A 26,126-nucleotide genomic window follows, 5' to 3' on the forward strand; every position below is an offset into this window, starting at 1 on the left:
GTGGGGGAGCATTCACCAGACAATAATTGTTTTGTGGGGGAGCATTCACCAGACAATAAGTCATGTGGGGGAGCATTCACCAGACAATAATTGTTATGTGGGGGAGCATTCACCAGACAATAATTGTTATGTGGGGGAGCATTCACCAGACAATAATTGTTATGGGGGGGGGGAGAATTCACCAGACAATATTCGCTATGTGCGCTGACAGGCCCCCCCCCCACCACACAGCAGCCAGCACCAGGTTGCATCATAGACGCTGGCCAGGTATGGGTGGTGGTTGGCAGCAGCCAGCAAGTCCCCCGGGCCGGCCCCCATTTCCACCCACCCACCAGCACCAGGCACTGAGGCACAACATACTTACAATGCTGCCTGCAGCTTGCTAGCTTATGTGGGGTCGGGTCAGGTCGGTGCTCCGCTCTCCTCCTCGAGTGACGCTCCAGCCTCCCGGGCAGCTCCGCCTCCTCCACTTCGTCCAGACGATAGCACTCTTGCGCACCACACTGTCAGACTGCCGCTGATAGGCAGTGGGGCACTGTAACTGTGCAGCTGGTACGCTCCCTCCTGGTTGCACGTCGTCACCCCTCTCCGAGACTGGGTCCTCCTCCCTCCTCCCTGGCTGGCCGGCCCGGAAGCCGGAACTATAGAGTAAGTGTTGGGCCCGGCCACCAAGGAGGATCAATGCGCCGCCACGTAGTCCTCCTCCTCACCAGCCACTTTATCAGAGGAGGGGGGCCGGGGGAGGGCCCGCTCTTCTAAAATTATGAGGGGGGGGGGGGGGCCCGGACCAGCATCATCATCATTATATAATTAAAAAACTAAATAAAAAGTACTCTGAATCCGGCAGGGGCCCCCTGTGGCGTAGGGCTACCACGGGCCCCATAGCAACGCTATGGTTGCTATACTGAATGCTACACCCTTGCTAGTAACCTCCTCCTCCTACCCAGACTGAACTCCCATAAGCCCTTGCTACATGGGTCTGAGTTCCTTGGCGTTTTGGAGAAGCTGTGGGCTAGGCTTGTTTAGTTTATAGGGAATTAGATTATTAAAAAAAAAAAAAAAGTATATAGCTTGAGTAATGCCCTATAACCTATATGTAAGGAACACAATTATGCAATGTATAAAAGTTCATCTCGGATCCACATCTTTAATAAGGTGGAAGTTGTAGGGGACAGAAGTTTGAGAAGTCCACCAAGCTTGGAAACAATGACAATAAAAATGGCCACCGTAACCGGTTTGCAACATGATTTCTAATATAAAAGACAGGTTCTCTTTACAGCACAGCCGTAAGGTGCAAATGAACGACAAAGCACTCGGATCCCTCTCACCTTCCATTTTATTTTCTGGAGAAGAACACATAAAAGTCCCAGTTCCTCTCCTCCCAACTCTTCTTCTCGTGCCCAAAATAAAAAAATAAGTGCCAGTCCCCAACCACCCAAAGTCAATGGTCTGCCGATGTGTGAAGCTGTTCAGGTGGCGACTCAAGCCGACATCTGGATCCGGGCCTCCTCAGGCAGAATGTGATGTCTGGAATGGAGCTCACAGTGGTTTCATTAAAGAGGGACAAGAACAGCAGGGAGGGGCTGCCATGGAACAATCAGTGCAAAAGACACACACTCCGGCACATTAAAAAAAAAATTGTTTTAGAAAAAAAAAGGAACCCAAAATGGACTGCAGTTTGAACTCGTACAAATGAAACAACGCTGGCATCTTAGTTTGTTTTCTTTGTGTCCTTTACTCCACCAGTTTGTGATCTGACAAAATACAAAGAAAACAAATGGTAAGAATTACATGGTGGAAAAATCATTAAAGGACAACTGAAGTGAGAATAATATGGAGGTTGCCATTGTATTTCCTGTTAAACCAGTTAAATACCAGTTGCCTGGCAGTACTGCTGATCTATTTGGTTGCAGCAGTGTCTGAATAACATCAGAAACAAGCATGCAGCTAATCTTGTCAGATCTGACAATGTCAGAAACACCTGATCTGCTGCATGCTTGTTCAGGGTCTAAGGCTAAAAGTATTAGAGGCAGAGGATCAGCAGGACAGCCAGGCATCTGGTATTGCTTGAAAGGAAATAAATATGGCAGCCTCCATACCCCTCTCGCTTCAGTTGTCCTCTAAGGCATAGAGCAACATTCAGGCACGACTAAAGTGCAGTCAGTCAGGGCATGTGACAGTTACTGGAATGGTACAAAGGATGTGCACAGTGCTTAAAGGGAACCTAAACTCAACTTTAATTTAAAAAAAAAAAAAAAAAAATACCTGGGGCTTCTACCAGCCGGAGCCCCCTGCAGCCGCCCTGTGCCCGCGCCATCACAGAATGGAGCCTCCGGTCGTCAGCAGCGTCTGAGTTTCATTTTCGGCGACTAGGCCAGTGGGTGGCCACTGTGCCTGAGCAGCCCTGGCTGTGAGTGTCCTCAATCACACTCCAGTCACCCGGAGCATCCTGCACATGCGCAGTACAAGATTTTATCGTCTCCAACCAGGAATTGCGAAGCCAGTACAAAATATACCTGGTCTCTGAGAATGCCACATAGCTAATCAGCCTGGGCTTAGCATCAGTGGGAGGGTGGGGTATATGTATACAGCTATACATATACATAGCATACATATGCAGCTATTAATTACAGTACACAGACTATAATAAAGCCAAGTGCATCCCCCAATTGCCGGCTAGTATTTGGGGATAAGGCAAGGGGAGATAAGGTTTAGTTGCTCGAGTTAGAAGGTTAAAGTGAATCTCCGGACTAACAATCTACTCAGCAGAACTGAAAAGGCTTTGTGTTTCTTTAACAGTTTCACAGCATCAGAACTATGTTTTTCTTACCAAAGCATCATTTTTAGCTAAGCTCCGCCCCATCAAAGAAATCTGCCCGGGCGGTTTTTCCCTGATGCTGTGCAAAGCATGATGGGATTTCCTGTTATTCACGTTGCCTAGCAACTGGGAGGGGTGATCAGCACACAGGGCAGTTGGAACGGTGTCTCATGCTCCGTCACCTCCTTTCAACCAAAAAGATGGCTGCCATCATGAAATCAAACATTTGCCTGTTCATTTAAAACAGGATGGGTAAGAGATTATATTACCTATCTATTTTAATTAACATAACTAATGTAACTTAATGACAGTATGTTTGTTTAGGCTGGAGTACCTCTTTAAGCATCAGAAAGGGGATTACCATATGAAAAGGGATGACTGATGGTCAGAAACGACTTTATGCTAGGGGCATGGTTAGGCAGGTAAATGGGATTACTAAAGGCTGGTACACATAAGACTGTTCTCGGCCAATGGGACAACTGTATGACAGAGGAGAAGTACTGTAAACACTGACATTAGAAGGTATTTACAGAATATCGGTAAGTGCACAATATCATTATGTTATTGGTGGCACCTAGTGCCCAAATGACACAGGGGAGAAAGCGCTCCGTTAGCTGAAACACTCCTTCCTGCTGACTGATAGACTATCATGCCTTCCGATATACTGGGGGGAGGGGGGGGGGGGGGGGTGTGAGCTGGCAGCAAGAGAATGAGGAGAAAATAAGGCGCTGTGAATTGGTGCAGCAGGCATATTCCATTCCCATTTTGAAATTTTAAAAACCATTTTATGCGCAAGTCATGTCAAAATAATGTACAAATAAATGCATATAAAAAATAAAAGCACTTTCTATAAGATCTAGCTGCATATTTTCTGTTTGTTCCACTGAATCGAAGGTGCCGATGTGAACCCAACCTAAGACTTTTAAACATTATTATTATGATGATTTTGCTATAACATGCCCTGTCTCCTTAAGATGCGTTCTAAACAAACAGTTTTCCTAGCAAGTCCACACAACAGACTGCATCAGGGTGGTGAGTAATGATAACAGCACACAGTATGTAGCAGAGGTGAAAGTGGAGTCACGTTATTAATGAGAGGTTAGAAGGCAAGCAGGAAGCACAGAGCCTGCTCATACTTCCTCAGAAGAGATTAAAGTCACAGGAAGGAGTGCGCTGACCCTCTTCAGAGCACAGGAGCTGACATTTCCCTTTGTTACAGCACTCACGACAAGCAGCATGCCTGGGGTGTTTAGTAATGATGAGTGGGTTTGGAGATCACACAGGATATGGGGTTACTGGTATGAAAGGGAGACAGCATGCATGCTGGGTAGGTGGAACAACAATCTGGAAAAGCAGCCTTACTTCACGGGCAGCGCCCAGTTTATCGAAGCGTTCTATACTTTGCCAACCTACTGCTTTGTTCAGCTGCAGTCCTGAGAGAAAAGAGGGAGAAGAAACAGAAAAGCAGAGCAGTGAGACAGCTCAAAGAGGAGATGGAAGGCTGGAAATTACAGACCATCCTTGAAGATAACTGTAGGGAAATCAGATCACATTCAGAGAGAAATGGTTCCCATCTAAAATACCACATTACGGAGATATCTCCCTCGCTTCTGTGCTCCCAATTGCCAAGAACAAGAGGTACGAGTTTAAATGGATTACTTATTATTACATATCCCCAGACACAGTTCATTTTTCAAAGAAATTTAACAGTGGTGATGGGCAAAACTATAAGGTGGCCTGTATCGCTGGTTTATAAACAGGCCTCTTAAAGAGAACCCAAGGCGCATACAGTAAAAAAAAAAAAAAAAATAGAAACTTACCTAATAAGAGGGAAGAAGTTTATATCCCCCCTCCCTTTTGTGGCTTACTGCGCACATGTGGCAGTACTTATGCGTGGCAACGAACGGGCCCACAACATATCCACCAAGCTCGTCAGTTACGTTCTGGGGGTCCACATGTGGCAACGGTGGGGGCCTGGAGGACGTGGGAAACGTCTGCAGGAGCCAGAGGCTTCCCTCTTAAGCAATTATATCTTTTTTCTTTTCTCATGCCGGAGACTAGGCTGGAGTTTAAATCGATCCCGAGAGTAAGCTTGGGATCAAAATCAGTTACCAACCTTAACCACTTCACCACTGAGGGGTTTTACCTCTTGAACACCAGAGCAATTTTCACCTTTCAGCGCTCCTTCCATTCATTCGTCTATAACTTTATTATTACCGTATTTTTCGGACTATAAGACGCTCCGGACTATAAGACGCACCTAGGTTTAAAGGGCAAAAACCAGGAAAAAAAAAATATACTAAACATAGATGCATCCATGGTCCGGGAGTGTCTTATGGACCTTTCCTCCAGCCAAGATGACCCTGTCTAAGTTACACTACCAAGCTACACTAACCCTTGCTACCCCCACAAACTATACTACACTACACATCACTTACCCCTGCTGCCCCCCCCCCCCCCAAGGCCATCTACACTGCACTACACAAACCCCTGCTTCCCCCCCCCCCATCCCAGCTACACTGCATTACACTACAGAAACCCCCCTGCCCCTCCCAGCTACAGTAACTAATCACAACAGTTATATTGCTGGATATCTCACCCGGCTGAGTGGCAGTAGGTGGGTGCAGTCTGGGGGTCCAGGATGTAAAAGATCCCATAGGTGCCCAGTGGGGCGGCAGCAGCAGTGTGATCCATGGTGGTTCCAAGCGGCAATAGCCACGATAATGATCCGCAATGTGGTCCTTTGATCTTCTTTGATCATGCCCAGTCACCGGCATCAGCCCCGCAGCAGCGAGATCCCCGGCCGGTGGTTTCAAGTGGGATAGGAGCAGCCGTTGTAATTATCCTCACCGCTGGCCTTTCATCTTCCTCTTTGAACATGTGAGGCATCAGCGCAATCCGGACTGACACATGCATCTTCAGCTGCTAGAGCGGCAGATTCCTCAGGGGCTTCCGTACTGCCTAGTTCACTGGCGCCCTCTCATGACCCGCGGCTTACGTACGCCGCGGGTCATGGGGTGACGCATGACCAGGCAGTACGGAAGCCCCTGAGGAATCTGCCGCTCTAGCGGCTGAAGATGCATGTGTCAGTCCGGATTGCGCTGATGCCTCACATGTTCAAAGAGGAAGATGAAAGGACAGCGGTGAAGATAATTACAGCGGCTGCTCCTATCCCATTTGGAACCACCGGCCGGGGATCACGCTGCTGCGGGGCTGATGCCAGTGACCGGGCATGATCAAAGAAGATCAAAGGGCCACATTGCGGATCGTTATCGCGGCTATTGCCGCTTGGAAACAGTGGATCTCGCTGCTGCTGCTGTCGCCCACTGCTCACCTCATTAGGATCATTTACTGCAGGAAAGAAACAAGCGCCAGGATATGTATGACTGCTACATTCGGACTATAAGACGCAGTAACTTTTTCTCCCTACTTTTTGGGGAGAAAAAGTGCGCCTTATAGTCCGAAAAATACGGTACTTATCGCAATGAAATGAACTATATCTTGTTTTTTTCGCCACCAATTAAGCTTTCTTTAGGTGGGACATTATGCCAAGAATTATTTTATTCTAAATGTGTTTTAATGGGAAAATAGGAAAAAATGTGGGAAAAAAATTATTATTTTTCAGTTTTCGGCCATTATAGTTTTTAAATAATGCATGCTACTGTAATTAAAACCCATGAAATGTATTTGCCCATTTGTCCCGGTTATAAAACCGTTTAAATTATGCCCCTATCACAATGTTTGGCGCCAATATTTTATTTGGAAATAAAGGTGCATTTTTTTCAGCTTTGCATCCATCCCTAATTACAAGTCCGTAGTTTATAAAGTAACAGTGTTATAACCTCTTGACATAAATATTTAAAAAGTTAAGTCCCTAAGGTAACTATTTTTGTTTTTTTTATTGTATTTTTTTTTTTTAACTACAAAAAAAAAAATTGGGGAGTGTGGGAGGTAATGAGTTAATTTATTGTGTAAAATTAATGTATTTGTATATGTAAAATGCTTTAGGGTGTAGTTTTACTATTTGACAGTGAGTTAGTGTTCATGCGAAGTGTAAGCGTCCGGAAGGACACTTACAGGAAGCACTACGAGGCTGGGAAAATCACAATGACCGCGCGGTTTCTCATAGAAGCAGCAGATCATTGCGGGGGCTTAGATCAACGAACGGGAATGGATTTTCCCGTTCATTGATCTCCGAGCGGCGGGAGCACGCGAATGAGCGGCGGTAGCGCGGACAGCGGCGGTAGCGCGGGAGGTACGATTTATCCGTCCCTTGGTTTTATAAGGGTGGAAAAAGGGACGGAGAAATCCGTACCGCGGGGGGTAAATTGGTTAAAAGGACACCCTTTGTGAAAATAAACTGATGAGATAAACAATGGTATCTATTCTCCTACTAAAAATGACTTTTTTTTTTAGATATTCCACAGTTTTAGTTTATATTTACATCCACTTTTTATGTTTTTACCATTTCATAGTCTCTGTTCAATGACACATTCATTGAAGTATGCCAGAGCTAAAGCCTATGAACTATTGAACATTTTTTTGATCTCTTTCCTGCTCTCATTTTCTGCTAGGAAAGTGTTTTATAGTTGTAATTTCTTAGCTGTGAGAGTTATTCTCTAGTCTGACCCAGTCCTGGCCTGACAGACAGGAACCGCCACTTACATACCTTGTGTTTAACTCTTTCAGGCAGAGAAAGAAGAAAGAACACAGCATAGTCATTTGTGTGCTTAGCACTGTATATACGCGTCTATCTCATCATGTCACCTTGGGTATCCTTTAAGAGAGGGAAGCCTCAGGATCCTACTGAGGCTTCCCTCGCAACTAAGATGTCCCTCATCGCTGCGTGCAGCTCTCCAGATCGGTGCTGTGCTCCTTCCCATCTTGCAGTGTGGTCACACAGTAGACATGCGAGCATGGCCACGCATGCGCAGTAGCACGTAGCTAAAGCTCTAGCTTACTGCAAATGAAGGCTCGTGCGGCCACGCTGCAAGAAGCGGAGCTGCGCGGCCTCGATATGATTAGCGACAACGCTTTGTCAGTGTTTCAGAGGGTGCGCTTAGCGTCAGGGGAAATTAGAATACAGAGAGAAGCCTCAATAGGTTTCCGAGGCTTCCCTCTCTATGTAAATATCTAATTTTGTACCCGAGCTTTGGCTCGGGAACACTTTAAATACATTACTGGGTACAGAGCAATCTCACAATATGGGGGAGGACAGAAGGTCAGACAATGCATCCACAATACCTCTTGACTGCTTTCTGGGCGAGCATGCGGTTACCCGCCAGGAAGGTGACTACTCCCAGTATGGCCAGGTATTTCAGAGTCTGGAACATGTTCAGCTGAGTCCAATAGACGTACATGAGGCCCAGCATGGCTGCAAGACAAGAAGTGATTATCAGTTTGCGAAGTGCTGATCAAAACACTCTATGGCCTAATGTGTGCACACTTCTGACTCCAGACTATGTTCAGACTTGGATACGGTCATGTCTCAGCTATACAAAGGAAAGCGAAACTGACTGATCTCCAACTGAAGAAAAACTGACTGCGGTTTACCTGCATTGAAAGTAATGTTGCAAACCAAGTCCAGGTGAGTAAGGAAGACATTTGTAATTTCCTTAATAAGCCCTTAATCTAGTGCAATACATTTCGAGTGTAATAATGCAGCCATATACCTTTACAATGGTTCTGTTCTTAATTCAAATGATGCAATCTAAGAGAAGGGACTGTGTAAGCATCCGACAGACAGCCCCTGCATCACTTCTGTCTGGGAAAGGTGTGATGTTTTTAGGCTGATGCATTATGTCGTATCACAACTCTGGCCTCTGAGTGGAGTGGCAGAGCTTTAAAAACCACCCACTGCTGTCCAGGTACACAACTCCCATCATGCTTTGCAGTAAAATCTGACACCACTGTAGTAAATTCACCGGACATTCATTAATGGTGTCAGAAGCCTGGAGGGCTAGATATTAAAGCGGAATATAACCCTGCATTTCAACTTTGCTCTAAAACATTATTTACAGTATATTATATGCAACCAGCATTTTTTTTTTTACTAGACCAGCATTTGAAGGGTTACATAGGGCTTTAAAGTTCCTGGAGATTTCTGCAGATGCATCGGAAGCTGAAATAGATACATTTTGTTTACATAAATGTATCTAAGTGTTGAATGTGACTCATCTCTCTGACTGAGAAGGAGCTTGGAGGACAGCCAAAGAGTGTGTAAGATTTATCAATAGATACATATAACTAGATAGAATGTAACAATCTGAACTTCTGCATATCTCTCCACGGAACTTTAAACCTCTGTGTTTAACCCTTCCAATGCTGGTCTAGTAAAAAAAAAAAAATGCTTTTTGCATATAATATGCTGTAAATAATATTTTAGAGCAAAGTTGAAATGCAGGGTTATATTCCGCTTTAAGAAATTGGAGAAACCTAGCTAAAATAATTATTTAGAACCTTATTAGCAAAATAAATGTTAACAGACCTACAGGACAGCTTTTTTAGAAGGCAGTGGAACTGAGGTCATAGGTCCATATACATCAGCCCTGACACCTATAGGTAGGCAGAGAGCAGCTACATACCTGCATGTCCCAGATGGAAGACCAGAGTGCTGGGAGCAAAGCTGAAGTTCGAGATGTTCACTCCAATCTTAATCCACTACAATAACAGATACAGAAGGAACACCCATTAATTGGTACCATTAACTTAATACTTGTGGTATCTCTACTTATTGGGCTATTTCTTTAAAGACACTGAAGCGAAAAAAAAATATATGATATAGTGAATTGGTTGTGTACTATGAATAATTACTAGAAGATTAGCAGCAAAGAAAATATTCTCATATTTTTATTTTCAGGTATATAGTGTTTTTTCTAACATTGCATCATTCTATAATATGTGCAGATTCCACAACACTCAGCATTCAAAATGAGTCTTTCAGAGCAGTCTGTGAAGTAATGAACTCTCCTCTAGCAGAGAAAAAGTAAACAGTTCACTTACAGTTGAGATAATAAAAGTCAGATAACAGCCCTCTCCACGACTAACTTAGTCGGAGAGCTTAATGGCTTGTTTGTATAGAGATAACAACTGGAGTTTCTCAACTCTTCCTGTACTGGAAACAATTAGACTGATGTATCTGATCTTAATGTTTTATTTCTTAGCTGTACTACACATACAAATCATAATATCATAATTTTTTTTCGCTTCAGTGTCTCTTTAAGTGTACCTGAGATGAAGTAATGTGCAGAATGTATACTTACCTGAGGCTTCCCCCAGCCCCATGCGCTCTGTGGGCTCCCCCTCGCCATCCTCCCGGGTGGCTCCACTCTTCAATGGTATTTGGGTCCCAGTCACTCCATTCAGTCTGCACTGCAAATGCATGGCCGGGTGCAAGAGGGACCCGATTATCAGTGAAGACTGAAGAAGAATGGAGCCATCTGGAAGGATGGTGAGGGAGCTCACAGAGCACATGGGGCTGGATGAGGAGGCCCCAGGTAAGAATAAATACTGCACATTACTTCATCTCAGGTTTCCTTTAATGAGAGCAGATATGTTACATTAGGCTGTAAGCTTGTTTTTCTGTGTAGATATTAATCTTTGAATGCATGAGATTAAAGAGGACCAAGGTTATAATACATAAAATATTTACTGGAAACCTCACTGAAAGTTATGCAAGAATCCGCAGGTGCTATAAGGCATCAGTCAGATAGTTCTAGGTAATCTCTTGAAACCTGAGAATATGTTACATCCTCAGACTCTAATTCTACCTGCTTGTCCCTTTCTCACCAACACATTTAATAAACAGAATAAAGTTAGAAAAGTTGAACAGGTAATTAAAAGGACAACCAAAGTGAGAAGAGTATGGAGGCTGCCATATTTATTCCCATTTAAACAATACCAGTGGCCTGGCAGCCCTCCTGATCTATTTGACTGCACTAGTGTCTAAATAACACCAGAAACGAGCATGAAGATAATCTGGTCAAATCTGACAATGTCAGTAACACCCGATCTGCTGCATGCTTGTTCAGGGTCTATGTCTAAAGTTATTAGAGGCAGATGATCAGCAGGATAACCAGGCAACTGGTAGGAAATAAATATGGCAGCCTCCACACCCCTCTCGCTTCAGTTGTCCTTTAAGGGCAAAATTCACTATGCGGCGGTATGGCAGTTTGGACGTCTTAAAGGTTAAGACGTTAAAGGGGCACCTTATGCCCCATTTTTGGCGCACCGCATGAGACGTTATCTTTGTACCACGCAACGTTTTCGGCACACTGTGGTACTGCGCGCAGTTGGCGCGATGTAGCTTTGCACGACTTTTAGTGCGCGCAAAGCTATTTCACATGTGCTAATGGGCTTTTCACTCCGGCATTAACACTTAGCGCCGGTTAGTGAATCAAGCCCAAAGAGTCTAACCAATTGAGGCAGACACAAACCAACCTTACTTCAGATGGTATAAGCAGAGTTGAATCAAAACTTATAGATCATCATAAAAGGAGTGCAGAGTAAAGTATTAGACGATGAAGCAGCTACTTACAAGGATAAAGAGCAGGAGGAGAGGGGCCAGGACCAGAGCAGTGAATGTATTGGATACAACATTGGGGGGTCGCTTCTCTGGATCCCGGAATAAGTGCTGCAAAAAAAAAAAAAAAAAAAAAAAAAAAAAAAGGGATAGGTTACAGACACATCAGTGATATTGAGCAGAGTATAATTACGGATATATTGTCCACCTTTTATTCTGCCACTTGGAACAGTTAACATGATATACCAAATGTGTCTACAGAGAAAACTGTGAGGAAGGCAATAATTTGATTTCTAATTAAGTTTTAAGGTATTTGAGACAAAAAATAAAATTCAGTTTCTATACATACCTATGTAGAGGGAAAGCTCTGGAGACCATAGAGCCTTCCCGGTCGTTCCAGTGATTGAAGCTATTTAACCACCTAGTCCCCGAGTTATGGCAAGGCCACCAAGAAGCAAGAGGCGGGCAGTGGGCTGGCAAACTCCTGCAGTCAAGCTGCCAAATGTGAACCACAGCAGTCGGGCACGTTTCTGGGACTCGGGGGATTAAGGGGCAGTAAACGGGGGCATCTTACTGTTTTTGACCTGAACGGTCATCACTCACCTCTGGCCGCTCTTTGAGTCTGACTCAGAGCTGAGGGGCGGGAGAGTTTTTGTTACATCAAACTATATGTGACTGGGTGATGGCTGGGGAGGTCCGGGAGTGGCACTGGGGCCTACGGGTAGGTCACAGAAACCCCAGGGCGCAGGCGCTGAGAGTGACCTCCCTGAAGAAGGAAAAAACTTGGATTGGAGCTTAAGCAGGGAGAGAGAGGGGAGTGCATCTCCCATTTCACAAGAGGTATGCAGATTGTATGAGCTATGTAATTTAAAAATAGCACCACTAAGGTCTTAAGGTGCCAATTAATGATGCAATTTTACTAAATGATCAGCCAACAATTGTGATAAAAAGGAAATGATCGGAAAGCATTGTTTGGGACCATAAATGGAATAAAAATTATAACTAATATGACCATTTCACATGGAATTGATCTGCAAAACAGATTGTTAGAAAAAACTGACAAAACGATCACTTGGAGTCAATTGGAATCACCGATACTGTCCAATCCAATCATTCAGAACCCTTGGTGATAGAACAGAGGTGCCAGTAGAGTAAAATTGGATAAAAGTTTTGAAATGGCTTGGAGGAAGTGGTGGACTTACCTCCGCAAGGCAGACACGAAAGACTGTCTGATTTTATACGAACACATTTAATAAAGGTACCCCAAAGGATGTAACGCGTTTCGCAGGCACAGCCCGCTTCATCAGGCAATTAAATGGGGACAAAAGCAGAATTTCGGCAGTAACATATGTAGCGCCTCAGATTGAGGTCTGTAGGGCAACCCTGGTCTGTAGGTCTGGTCTGTAGGGCAGCCCTGATATGTCAAACATTTATAAACAAAGAAAATCAGCATAATTTCTTATGTTCACACTATCCATTTCCAGCAGTAATAGGTGTATGGGTGTTTCTGAAGGCCTGATTACCTGGATATCTTGTTTGGGGGTGAACAAGTTCTTGCTCTGCATAGGGGTTGGGGCGTCTTCCTCAGGAAATTTAATCAGCACATCAGCCTGAAAGAGAAAAGTAAAAATAAAATATGTTTCGCTCCAGCCAGCATGGAGTTTGAATTTTTTGAGGAAATCCACACACAGGACATAGTTTCCCCATCCCATTCCAAATGCATAGTGGTGGGTCCACCCAAAATAACTAGGTGGCACTGCATTGGGCACAGATTAAATGGGGAGGGTAAAGTTGAGCCTATACATAGGTGAGGGCATGTATGCTGAGCCTTAACCATGCTTTAGATTACTCCCAAGAGGGTTTGTTTCACTTTGACTTTAGTAAGTCAAAAGCCTTTGGCCTGAAGGTAGTAGCTCCGTGCATGTGCAGTCTGTCAGTTCAGAATGCTATGACCGCGGTCTCCATTCTCCCGAGACATTGGCACACAAGTTCTTGTCACAAACGATATCGTGTGAGAATGGAGACCATGGTTACAGCATTTTTAACTAACAGACTTGACACGCTCAGAGCTATTACCTCCAAATCAAAGGCTGCCATTACTGCAGCAAAACAGAGCCTCTCAGGAGCAATGTGAAACATAGGTAAGGCTCAGTATACTCACCTATGTATGGCCTCATCCTCATCCTCACTATTCAGCTCGATTAGCCTTTAAAGTAAATCTGAAGTGAAACAAAAACCAGATACTTACGGTACCTGCAGAGAAGAAAGTCTCTGGGTCCTATAGAGCCTTCCCGTTCTGCTGGTCTACTCATTCCCCTGCAGGCTTCTCCGTTAAATCTCCCACCGTTGGAGACTTCGGAAGTCTTCAGGAGCCCAAGTCCTCCCAAAGATAGGCAGCTCTGTACTGCGCACGCGCAAGTGCGTGGGCACAATAGAGGGCGCTCATGCATGCGCAGTACAGAGCGGCTCGTCTTTGGGAGCCCAAGTGTTGCCAAAGACCTCTGAAGCACACCCAAAGCGGAAAGAGCAATTTCCGACCAATCGGGGACCACAAGGAGAACGGGAAGGCTCCACAGGACCTAGAGCCTTCTCTCTCCTTAAGTATCTGTTTTCTGTTTTTAATTTCGCTTCAGACTCCCTTTAAAAACAGGTCAAGGAAAATTGGAGGAATACTGACGCTAATACTGCATATGCCCAGATAAGGTATTCAGAATGGTTGCTTAAAGCAGCTGAACCAGTTCCGATCTCCCGGGCACTGATTTTGGTAAATCTGTCCAAGTGTTCCTCAAACTCACTACAGCCATTTATCAAGCTCATTCCAACTGAGAGGTACAGAGGGAGTGTTAGTCGCTTGATTAACAGTTCATACAGACAGTATAGACAACTACAGAAGAAAAAAAAAATACTAGGGCAAATTCAGCCTGGAAAAAGTTGCTTGACATTATTAGCACAGCTGGGGATGTAAGAACACTTCAGGCTTACATTTTCTAATATTGCATATTTTATGGATTACATCATATTTTGCAATGTACTAAGTGGTGCATTGTGCACAAACCTTGTTTTAATTAGGTTTGATGAGGTCTGTAAAACTGGCTTCCTGTGTAGATGTCAGATGCTGGTTGGTTAGACTGAACAGCAGTCTGTAAGCTGTCCAAACTCCTACCCATATCCCTTCACCCCACATAGGAGATAGCCAGGAAGGACCTGGGAAGGGAGATAATACCAGCTAGTATTACAATAAGTGAGATATGGCTTTTTATTGGAAGCAGATAAGAGTGATGAGATGTGCATATGACTTTCTTAAAAGTGCAGTGCTGGCTACTCAACAGCTCTTTTCTGTTAGCGGTGGGAGGAGATGGGCTGGGTTATGCTGGAAAAGGAACACACGCAATCTTGACAATAAAGAGATACTGGAGCCTGCAAAAAGCCAGACAGGTACTTATTTGAGGATGGAATTTATTTGAACGCCACCAGCAACAATAACTGCCTTCTACATAACACCATATCATTTTTAGGTAATTTTTAAAATACTAGGGTGCAGAGCTGAAAATAATCCACAGTCACCAAGTCAAAACCATCTGGCTGTCTATCTTCTACAGCAGAAAACGTTAATTCAAAGCTGGTAAGAAACACAACATACCATATTCCAAAGGATGGGATTCTCCAGGGTGGCATCTCCGACTATCAGGAACAGAGTGTAAGTCCCTGAGGCAGAGTCAAACTCAGACTTCCTTTCAGTTACGTCCAACTCAAATCGGTAGGTGCCTTTGGTGTCCGGCTCAGCAACAAACACAACTTCCTGGCTCGTTTTCTGGTTGTGCAGCCTAACAAATGTCTGATCGGAATAAAAAAAATGCTCAGTTAAAGATCTCATTATGTGTGAAGAAGTCAAGAGGATTTGGGATGATCAAGCATCAGAAATCTACACCTGTAAATAGTGATGTAGGGAATTCAAAACAAACACAGAACAGCGATTCTCAACCTTAGCACAGGAGGTGGTGACCTGAGGATCTGGTGTTTACAAGAAACCTCTGATTAAAATGAAAACAGACTAACGTCTGCATTGTATGCCCCATAGGCGCCCCATCTGCGGTTTATTGACTACAGCGGCACTTTCTTTGGACTGAGGAAGTGGGCTAGATCCCATGAAACGCGTTGCCTGTGCTGCTAATTATTAAACTGTTCTATCTAAAGTGAGTTGTCTGTGAGGTAAGCCACCTCATTTTTCTTAATTTTAGAGTGTTTTATGTACCCACTGGGCGCCACTTTACCTCCTCCTGCATTGTATGTAATTCAAGGTGTATTTGGGCCAAGGCTTTTGTTTTGATCAAGACACACCTGAAATCCCTTCCTTCTGGTAATCTGGCTCCCAGAGAGCACTCACTGTTCCTATGTGAAATTCAGGAGGGTTATACCCCAATTCCTTCACTCACTTGATGCTGCTTTCTACTTATATCCATCTTAAAAGTACCTGAGCACCTCTACATGAAAAAATATAAGTGAGGTTCATAATAGTGTGTGCCATTTGATAATGGTGGTGGTGGGGGAGAGGGTAGGGTGGACTGCTCCTCTAGCCTCCTGTCTGTATGGGATTTACCATCTTCCCCAGGTAGCGAGTGCAGTTTGAAGCCAGGAGAGGTACTCGCATTGACAGACTACATCTCCTGGCATGCATTGCGGTGGCCAGGAGCACACAATATTGGCAAAAGCTTGATGCTGCAGTCGCTCCCTGGGAAAGATGGCTACTCCCATACTTAACACCAGAATGAGCAGACATATCTATGTAACTAATGTTACTGTAAATACCAGAATAGGCTTTTAGTATGGGGGAAATGTCACCGACCTCAACCAATACACTAAATCAAAGACAAAAAGAACTAAAGGCCCCCCTTGTAAATATATTTATACCATAAAAGAGCAAAAAAAAAATTGAATTTTTTTCCCCTCTTATGTATAAAGATATCTACAAGGGGGCCTTTAGTTCTTTTTGCCTTTGATTTAGGCTACTCCCATACTGACAGGGGGCTAGAGGAGAAGCCTCCTGCAGATAAGTGTCACAGACCGCAATCGATCAGCGTCAGAAATCCTCTCACACGGTCATTTTGCTCATCACGAAGGGTAACCTGACTTCGCAATTTGTTGAACTGACTCGCGGAGGGAGCATTCAGACACCAAAGGATTCATCACACACATACAATTCAAATATCTGCCACCAAGCGGGTTACACAGCCTGCTACTGTAATTATGCTAATTTTGAGAACACTGTTAACCCTTTGCAGTATGCAGGAATCTGGGTCAGATCTGAATATCTGAGCCGGATGCACGCCTACGGGTTATAAATGTACACTTCTATTAAACACAGGGTAGCGGTTTTCAGGAGAATAGGTACGATTGTGTATGTTTAGCAACAGGTCATAACCGCTAAACGATTTTTTAAACGTTTAATAACAAAAATGCATTACATACAGTTATATACACCAATTAACATATACACACAAAGCTTAAAATAAAAGGGATAAAATTTGTTCCCGCCCCACTTTTATAGGACCTGAGTTTTGGGCTGGAATGTAGGTGTGTTTAAAGCGGGGTTACCTTCTAATCAGCAGGTTGCCGCCCCCAGACTAAGAGAATTAATAAATGTTACATGTTCTTGCTCTGTGTGACTCCGCCCCAGATTGGCGCATTGCAAATCGAGACTATATTCAGAAGCAACCTGCGACCCTGTATCAAATGAGGCTACACCTGCTTATGCTATCGTGTTCGCTTTGCGCAGGTTGAATAAAGCATTCTCCTGACTGACCCCTGACAGTTGGCGAACTGTAATTCAGGTGAATGATAGAACTGATTTATGGTTATCAGAAAATGTGTTTTTTGTCTTTCTGTGACGAGCCTATTTTGAAATACAAATACATTAAAGTTTCCTTTGTTTGAGTGTATAATTTTGGCGGGGATCTCTTATCTTACTGGTTGGATCTAGTTACTGGGACATGAGCTGTGCAGCAAGTGGCTCTACCTAGGAGGTCAAGCCACGTGTGAAATTCCTTGCTGACCTCACAGGACATGGGGAAGTTACTGTACTCTGCTTTGAAGAGAAGAGAGGGAAAAGAAAGACATTTGTTTTAATCTACACAGGACTGACAGTAATGGGCTGGACCATTACGCAAGTCGTTGGCGATTGCGCATGACTTTCCGTAACGTTCGTCACAATAAGTAATACCGATAACGAACAGCACTCTATTACAAACCTGCCTTACAAGGGGGTTAATTTTATATTTTTTCATGTACAGTTGCTCGGGTTCCTTTAAAGAGAAGGGAAGCTGCATAGTCTGGAATCATGTGACAGGAAATGTAGCGCCTCATAGCAGCATGAGAGGATTGTAAAACATTAAACCTACACACAGTTTGCAGTAGGTAAAGTCCCATATACACTAGGCATTGTATACATAGAAGACTCCTGTATACACAGGGGAGAGTCCTGTAGTGGTGTTATACAGTGTATAGGCTGAGGATCAAAGTAGTGGTGGTGCCGCTCTCTGGAAGCCACTGTATAGTTGTGCAAGTATCTATAGTCAAGGGGGGAAGGGTATGGGAGGAGAGCGCACTCAGAAAGGTAGCAGTTGTCCCTGGCAAGCCTGCCGGGAATGATCTCACCTTTAGGACTGACTAGCCCATATGGGCCTGTCAGCAGTCTAGCGTTGTCCCTCACTATGCCGAGGACGCAGCAGCAGTGGTGCTTTTAAGCAGCATCGGTTGCATCAGCTGATCTCCATAAATGGCCACTCGCTGGGTCTTGCTGGATGTAGTGCCTGGAGGCAGTGTGTGCAAGTTTGTTAGCCGCACTCTGAATTTCCACTGTGTGTGGGGATAGAACTTGCTGCTGAAGGTTCCTGGAAGGTGCAGTATGTGTGGAAAGGATGCACGGCAAAGTCCATGTTTGGTTGAAAAAACAAAATGTTTATTACGCAATGCGTTTCTGGAGAGTAGCTTTCTCCTTTCTTCAGGCAAAAAACCTCTCCTTTTCGCCTGAAGAAAGGAGAAGGATTCTCTACAGAAACGCGTTGCGTAATAAACATTTCACTTTTTTTTTTAAACCAAACACTGACTTCACCGTGTATCTTTTCCACCCCCACCGCACCTTCCAGGAACCTTCAGCAGCACACTCTATCCCCACACACAGTGGAGTTCAGAGTGTGGCTAACAAACTTGCACAAACTGCCTCCAGGCACTACATTCAGCAAGACCCAGCGAGCGGCCATCTATGGAGATCAGCTGATGTGAACGATCCTGATTGAACCACCGCTGCCTGCGTCCCCGGCATAGTGAGGGACAACGCTAGACTGCCGACAGACCCATATGGGCTAGTCAGTCCTAAAGGTGAGATCATTCCCCGGCAGGCTTGCCAACTGACAACTGCTACCTTACTCTCTCCCAGTGTCGGACTGGGAGGTGGAAAAACTGAGGAAATCTACCTGCTGGCCAAGCAGCAGTAAACCCTGTATTATCACTCCCAATATCAACCTGCAGCAAGTCTTCACTGTGAGCAGCAACACCTGATTACTGCTGCTTGGCCAGCAAGTGGATTTCCTCAGCTCTCCCAACTCCCAGTCCGACACTGCTCTCTCCTCCCATACCCCTCACCCCTTGTCTATACAGATAAAAGTACACATATACACACACACACACACACACAATTTCTGATGGCCTTTAAAGGATATCTGAGGTGACAGAAGGGTATTATGCTTTACTTACCTGGGGCTTCTTCCAGCCCCTAGAAGTCTGTGTGCCCCATCCTGCAGAGTCCTGCTGTCAGCCCCAATGGGTCAGCAGTTTCTGTGCATATGCAGACCTCTTGTGATCCCAGGGGCATTCTGTGCATGCACAGTGCTACTGAATGCAAGACAAGGGCTATCACTTAACCACTTCAGCCTTCAGTCATTTTCACTTTATGCATCCGAGCAATTTTCACCTCCCATTCATTAGCCTATAACTTTATCACTACTTATCACAATGAACTGATCTATATCTTGTTTTTTCCGCCACCAATTAGGCTTTCTTTGGGGGGTACATTTTGCTAAGAGCCCCTTTACTGTAAATGCATTTTAACAGGAAGAATAAGAAAAAAACAGAAAAAAATCATTATTTCTCAGTTTTCAGCCATTATAGTTTTAAAATAATACATGCCTCCATAATTAAAACTCATGTATTGTATTTGCCCATATGTCCCGGTTATTACACCGTTAAAATTATGTCCCTACCACAATGTATGGCGACAATATTTTATTTGGAAATAAAGGTGCATTTTTTCCGTTTTGCATCTATCACTATTTACAAGTTTAAAATAAAAAAAAAAATTAAAAATATTTCATCTTTACATTGCTATTTAAAAAGTTTAGACCCTTAGGTAAATATTTACATTTTTTTTAATTGTAATTTTTTTTTTTTTTTTTTGGAATAAACATTTTATTAGGGTATTTTTGGGAGGGTGGGATGTAAGCCATAGTTTTATAATGTAAATGTGTCTTGAGTTTTATTTTTTTCACTTTTAGTTGTAGTTTTACTTTTTGGCCACAAGATGAGTTTGTTTACATGACGTCACTCTAAGCGTAACATACGCTTAGAGCGACGTATGGGAGACGTTACAGCCAGAAAAAGCGCAGCTTCAGAGAGAAGCTGTCGCTTTTTTAGCGGGGGAGAGAAATCAGTGATCGGGCACCATAGCCCGATTCACTGATTGCCAGGCTAACGAACTGCGGCCGGGAGCGCGCGTGCACGCACATGGCCTCCTGGGCGTAGCTAGTACGTCCAGGAGGCCAAAGTAGTTAATATATGCCTTGGAACTAGTCAGCGCACAATAATGGGGCACAAGTATTTAGACTAGAGAAAAGTGAAGCAATTTCCCCAAACAACCAGCTATTAGTCGGTATTTTTCCCGTCTGGCTCTCAGGGAAATTGCTGATGTTGCTGAAGCCTAAAAGAAGCCGAAGACGTGTCAGGCGCTTCTGCTGCCCAGAGGATCAAATGTATACACATCTCCATGGCAACAGGGATGTGAGCCCTGTGCTGCACATGCGCACTGTCCCATAGCCGGTATCTGCATTGCATTACATTATTACAGGTCTGGAGCCTTTCTTTACTTCAGTCAGAGTCTGGAAGGGCACTGCCACAGTAAGGAAGATTCGATCAAGTTCAACAAGGTGAAAGTGGAAATGAGGAAAAATAAGAGAAAGGGCGAAAGTAAAATGAAAAGTGATCATAGGTAGGAAAAGACCAAGACCAATAGGAACAAACAATAAGTGATGTCAGAAACTGGGAAGACGTGATACACAGATACCGGAAGCTCAGGTGTATGGGCAAAATCTGCAAAGGCACATGGGCTGTTAGGAAAAGCACACAATATGTACAGTGTGAGCAGTCTTTCTCACATCTAAAGAACACGAAGACCAACCTACGATCACGTTTAACGGATGGAAGTCTCAATGCCTGCATGAAGATTAACCTCACCACGTATCAACCAGATACAAAGCCATCAGCAAAACCATGCAGCACCAGAAGCTGCATTAATGGTAAGAAGTACTTTATTCATCATTTGATAGCAACAGCATAACAACGTTATTAAAAAGAATTCAGAGACATATTGTACTTTAAAAGGGTTGGTCTTACATAAAATGTACACATCTACTTGTACTTAGTTTGAAACAGATTGTATGGCCCTCACAGAATTGCATTTTAAAATGTGGCGTTCATGGCTCCCTCAGCCAAAAAGGTTCCTGACCCCTGCCCTAGGGGCTTAAAACGTAGAGGGAAACCAATGCCAAATGGTTTTCTGTTTGGTAGCAAAAAAAAACCCCAAAACATTTAGCATATGCTAAACAAGATGCCGGCAGTCATCTGTTTGAGCTGGCCCCTAAAACTGAACTTTGGGCTCTACTGTGAAAAAAAATGAAAAGTGGTACTGTATAATAATCTTCACAAGAAGGCTCCCTTTGGTCTCTGTTCTTTCCTTCTCCTCAGCTACACTGTGACAGGAAACATCCTGTATTTCCCAAGTTGGCCACCATGTCTTGCTCCGTTTTGTACTCATTTCTATGGTACATTAAGAGGCGTGGCTGAGATTGACAGGGCCCCAATTTATATAGCACGACTGTCACTGGAAGCTGCCAGCTGGATATACATTGGTAGAACTGGAGACTTGCTGGGGTAACAAGGGACCTACTAACTGAGAAGAGCCACCAACCAGGTGGAACTTTCCTGGGGAAGCAATGTTTTCTCCTGCAGGTGATACGTAAATAAGGTTTATTGATACAGGCCCTGATATGACATGAGCAAAACATACCTGATGTGGTGTCAGGCTAGCTCCTGTGTTCACATCCGTAAGCTGGAAAGATAGAGCAAAGTTCTGGTGGCTGTCAGTGGTGAAGGATCCCTTGGCTTTAGAGGGGAACACAACCCTACAGAAAGAATACATTATCAGCAATTCTTCATCTAAAAACTTTTTTCATATTGGCTCAATTTCTCTATAGTTACCTGGCAGTTTTAGGAGAGATACTCTGGTCCTTGTCTACAACAGAAAGGTCAACGTTGCCGATTCCAACTTCGGTGGACACTTTCACCTTGAGCTGCAAATGGAGGAATGCAACAGATGGACATTACTTCTATTGAGACCCGATACACCACAATAATACATTTAATATATATTCTTTTAATATGAAATCTAATTATTTTCCATTTATATATTTTATTAAGAGAATCATGCATTTTCAGCAAAATCTGCAGAAATTACATATAAAGAAAAAGTCATATTCCCGACCCAATCTAATGTAGGCAAATCCTTTCACTGGCTTCCAATATGCTTCAGAATCAGCTTCAACATCCTATATGTTTAGCCTACAAATCTATACACAAGCCCTGCCAGACCTTCATCTCTGACCTGGTCAGCAGATACACACGTGGCCGCCAACTTCACTCCTCCAACAACCTCCTCCACACTCCCATGCCCAACTACAGGACTTCATAGAGCTGCCCCATCCTGTGAAACTCTCTCCCCCTGCCCATCAGATTTGCCTTCTCCTTCAATATCTTTAAAAAAGCCCTCAAAACTCAACTCTTCAAGAAAGCCTACACCACCTCAACGCTGCCCTAAGAGAACCTGAGAACCTCTCGACGCAGCCCCCCTCCTTTCATGTCACTACACCCTCCCTCTAGATTGTAAGGAATGTGAACTTGTATTATTGGGACTACCACTCCAGTGTATGCTCTGGTATTACTACCTGTTATGTGTTGTGTACCTTATTGCGTATTACCTGTATTGTGTTGTATTTTATTGTGCATTACCTGTATTGTGTTGTCGGTCACCCCTTTTATTGTCTGTTACTCTTATGTATTGTACAGCGCTGCGTAATATGTTGATGCTATATAAATCCAATAAATATTAATGTCATCTTTGAACAGCTATCTAATCAGTCGGCTGAGGACTATAGACTAAACACATAATAGAGGCACTTATGCTCATCATTGTTGTAAGGCACTAATGATCTGATGAAGTGGTCATTGTAGGCTAAATATAATGGAATAATGGCGTGCTGCAGCACTGAGGAATGTGTATATGCTGCAGCAAGATGAGTACGAGCTATATGTTGGCAATCCATATCCCTATCTATAAAGTAGTAGCAGAATAAAGGATATCAGATGTTTCCAAAGCATGTTATGAGGCAATCAGGCACTGCTGGGTGTTTCCTGTTGGAATCCAAACAAATAGCCTTGCTGCAGTCTTGTGTATTGAATGTCTGTCATTTTGATATGGGGGGTCCCGGTTTGGGACTGGGTAGGTAAAAGTTATTCTGTGTTTAACTGTGATGTGGCATATATTCTGTGGCGTAGATTCTTCCTGTGGTCCTGAGCCGATCGCTGGAGAAAGTCATTTTTCATATGCTTCACTTGCATTTTGAGTTGGGGTGCATATACACATCCAATTTTGACTGCTTGATAAGTGGGCCATTTTACCACTTCCATATAATAGGAGGGCCTACAGATTTTGAATTACTGTGAACAGATTCAAAATCTGTAGGCCCTCAAGGAGGTGGTAAAATTGGCCAATCAAATTTGGATGTGTGTACACACAGTTAAATAATGACAGTGTAATATGCCATGTGATAGTATTTACCCTATTTTAAGACCTGCTAAGGACCAGATGATTTTTTTAATATATCCTGATATGTGCAACCTTAGAACGTGTACTTTTTTTTAATGACTGTACAATATATTGTTTTTTTAAGTATACCTGAAGAGAAAAAAGTGCCCCTAGGGGGTAATTACCTCAGAAGGGGGAAGCCTCTGGCTCTAAAAGAGGCTTCCCCATCGTCCTCACCAGAAAGGATCCAGTGATGGGATCCCCAAAGCTCAACTTGTCAGCGGAGCACGCAGGCGCAGTAGCGGCACTCCGATGGGCTCCAACGGAAAAGGCCGAGCCCCATCAGAGCCTGCATAGAAGAACTAACCCGATCTTCTGGAGCCCGCTAGTACTGCCTGCATGCACTGCCAATTGTAAATGCTGATGTCAGTGTCACTGTGGGGAAGCCAGCACTGGAACGAGCTGGCTGAGGACGGGGTAGCTTCATTAGGATCCAGAGGCTTCTCCATTTTAAGGTAACTACCCCGCCAGGGGGACCTTTCTTTCCCCTACAGAGTTTACTTTAACTGATTAAAGCACACCTGAATGGATTATTGGGGATTGTAATTTACCTAGGGCTTCTTTCATCCCCCTTCCCCGGTACTCGGTCAGGTCCCTGGGTATCCTCTGGCTCCCCTTAGATTTGCTGCTACATAAGATACGTGACTGGAATGCCAGTTGTGCCTATTGCGCATGTGCGCTCTAATCCACACGCCCGTAAGGGAGTGTCCTGCACGTGCGCAGGTTCATTCTTTTGAGATGTCAGAAGTGCGATTGAGAGGGGCGTGCAGACGGGGCAGCGCATGTGCAGTAGCAGATCTCACAGAGCTGGCAGAAGCAAATCAGAGGGAACCCAGAAAACGCCAAGGGACCTGCCGACTACGGGGGGCTAGAAGAAGCCGCAGATAAGTTCAAATCTTCAGTTTTGTATCAAGTTCAGGTTTGCTTTTACTGGTCATTTTATAATATGAAACAAATCCATTTCTGCTTCTACAGCTTTGCGCACTATATGATTGACACCTTCCTTTATCAGAATTCTTTTACAAATACAACTTCTGTATAGAACGGAGCTTCAGACAGCTTTTCTCTACTGAATGTGTTCAGTATAGCAGATTGAGGTCGCAATGTCCTGCCGGTTTACACAATTTCATTCAAGAGGCTCTTGCTCATCTCGATGGGCTGAGAAGCGGGAAAAGCGCAGATTCTGTGTCATTCATTGCCTGTGCAGTACATGGGCCAGCATTCTAAGTAGGTAATTAGGGCAATTAGGTGGTAGAGCTGCAATAAAAGGGCTCTACATCTCATTATGCTGTATTTTCACATAAGACAGTTTGACACCATTAATAGCAGGTCGGTGTGTCAGATAGCAATTTAAGGTCACACTCACCTCCACCTGGTTTGCCAAATAACGACTGTCCCCCTCCACGCTTATAGTGAAGTCATAGTAACCACTAGCTGGCTTAGTGTCCATGAAATTCAATTCAAAGGAATCCCTAAAGGCAGAAAATTACAATTTAATAAGTGGGAAATGCATCTTAATTAAGAGGGACTAAGGGTTGTCACAGGGAGGAAATACGGTAATGAGGCTAACCCTTATTTATTGGTGTACCCGCTACATAATGCTTCCCTGCCCATGTGTGTTTTTTTTTTTTTAAGCGCTTAAAAGCTTTATTACAGAAAATGACAGTATGTTATTTAGTACATTGGTCAAATTCTATGTAAGTGCACTGGGACAAAAGAACTTAAAGCGGATCTGAACTCTGAACTTCTCTGCTATAAAAGATAAGCAAAAGCATAACAACATTTAAAGAAAAATAAATTTGTTTCAGCTGATATAATTTCCTACAATAAATCTGCAGTCTTTCAACTTCCTGCTTTCATGGAAGCAAACATAGTATTAACATCCTGTGCTTTCAAATTAGCTTATCTGCTGTGGCAGTAAGGTGACACAGGGGAGAGATCAAATTACAAGTTGTGATTAAACATAAGTGAGGAAGGGAATTAGACAAGTTAAACCAGGCATGGACAAACTTGGCCCTCCAGCTTTTACGGAACTACAAGTCCCACAATGCATTTGCCTTTATGAGTCATGACTGTCAGACTCCTGCAATGCATTGTGGGACTTGTAGTTCCTTAACAGCTGGAGGGCCAAGTATGCCCATGCCTGGGCTAAACTCTCTAAATGCATACAGGGTGCAATCCTCTGTGTTTTCCTCCTTCTGGCCTGTGCAAGAGTTCAAGTCCACTTTTACTAATGTTCATGGATCATAACATCAAGAGGTCAGTCACAAAGAAACGTTACAGTTCAACTATAGTAATTACATTAGTATTTACTGACAAGGCTTGCGATAAATCTGTGAAGGGGGTTAGCGTTAAACGGGAACATGAAGTGAGAGGTATATGGAGGTTGCCATATTTATTTCTTTTAGTCCTGCAGATCCACTCCTAATACTTTCAAGCATAGACCCAGAACAAGAATGCAGATCTGATGCTGAAGAGAGACATCTGACAAGATAAGCTGCATACTTGTTTCAGGTGTGTGATTCAGACTGGAGTTTACATTAGGATTATACTTTCTAAAAGGGTTTGTTTTATTGAAGATTCTGCAAAGATCTTAAAGG

At 43.8% G+C, this 26,126-nt stretch overlaps 1 protein-coding gene across 2 annotated transcripts in view; it reads right to left on the reverse strand.

Moving 5' to 3' along the window:
* Positions 1-1,318: 1,318 nt before the first annotated feature.
* Positions 1,319-26,126, reverse strand: part of RPN2 (ribophorin II) — a 70,786-nt gene continuing 45,978 nt past the window's right edge. The window contains exons 9-18 of one of the 2 annotated variants that reach the window (XM_068263400.1): positions 24,893-24,998; positions 21,864-21,955; positions 21,673-21,787; positions 14,980-15,174; positions 12,863-12,949; positions 11,355-11,450; positions 9,403-9,478; positions 8,063-8,192; positions 4,181-4,251; positions 1,319-1,754 (exon numbers count right to left, since the gene is read on the reverse strand). In XM_068263400.1, coding sequence (XP_068119501.1) covers positions 4,200-4,251; positions 8,063-8,192; positions 9,403-9,478; positions 11,355-11,450; positions 12,863-12,949; positions 14,980-15,174; positions 21,673-21,787; positions 21,864-21,955; positions 24,893-24,998 — 949 coding nt within the window. In that variant the 3' untranslated portion in view covers positions 1,319-1,754; positions 4,181-4,199. The remainder of the gene's footprint in view (positions 1,755-4,180; positions 4,252-8,062; positions 8,193-9,402; positions 9,479-11,354; positions 11,451-12,862; positions 12,950-14,979; positions 15,175-21,672; positions 21,788-21,863; positions 21,956-24,892; positions 24,999-26,126) is intronic. The other variant, XM_068263401.1, reaches the window with a different exon arrangement.

Source organism: Hyperolius riggenbachi, chromosome 12, assembly GCF_040937935.1.
Source record: "Hyperolius riggenbachi isolate aHypRig1 chromosome 12, aHypRig1.pri, whole genome shotgun sequence".
Classification (NCBI taxonomy): domain Eukaryota; kingdom Metazoa; phylum Chordata; class Amphibia; order Anura; family Hyperoliidae; genus Hyperolius; species Hyperolius riggenbachi.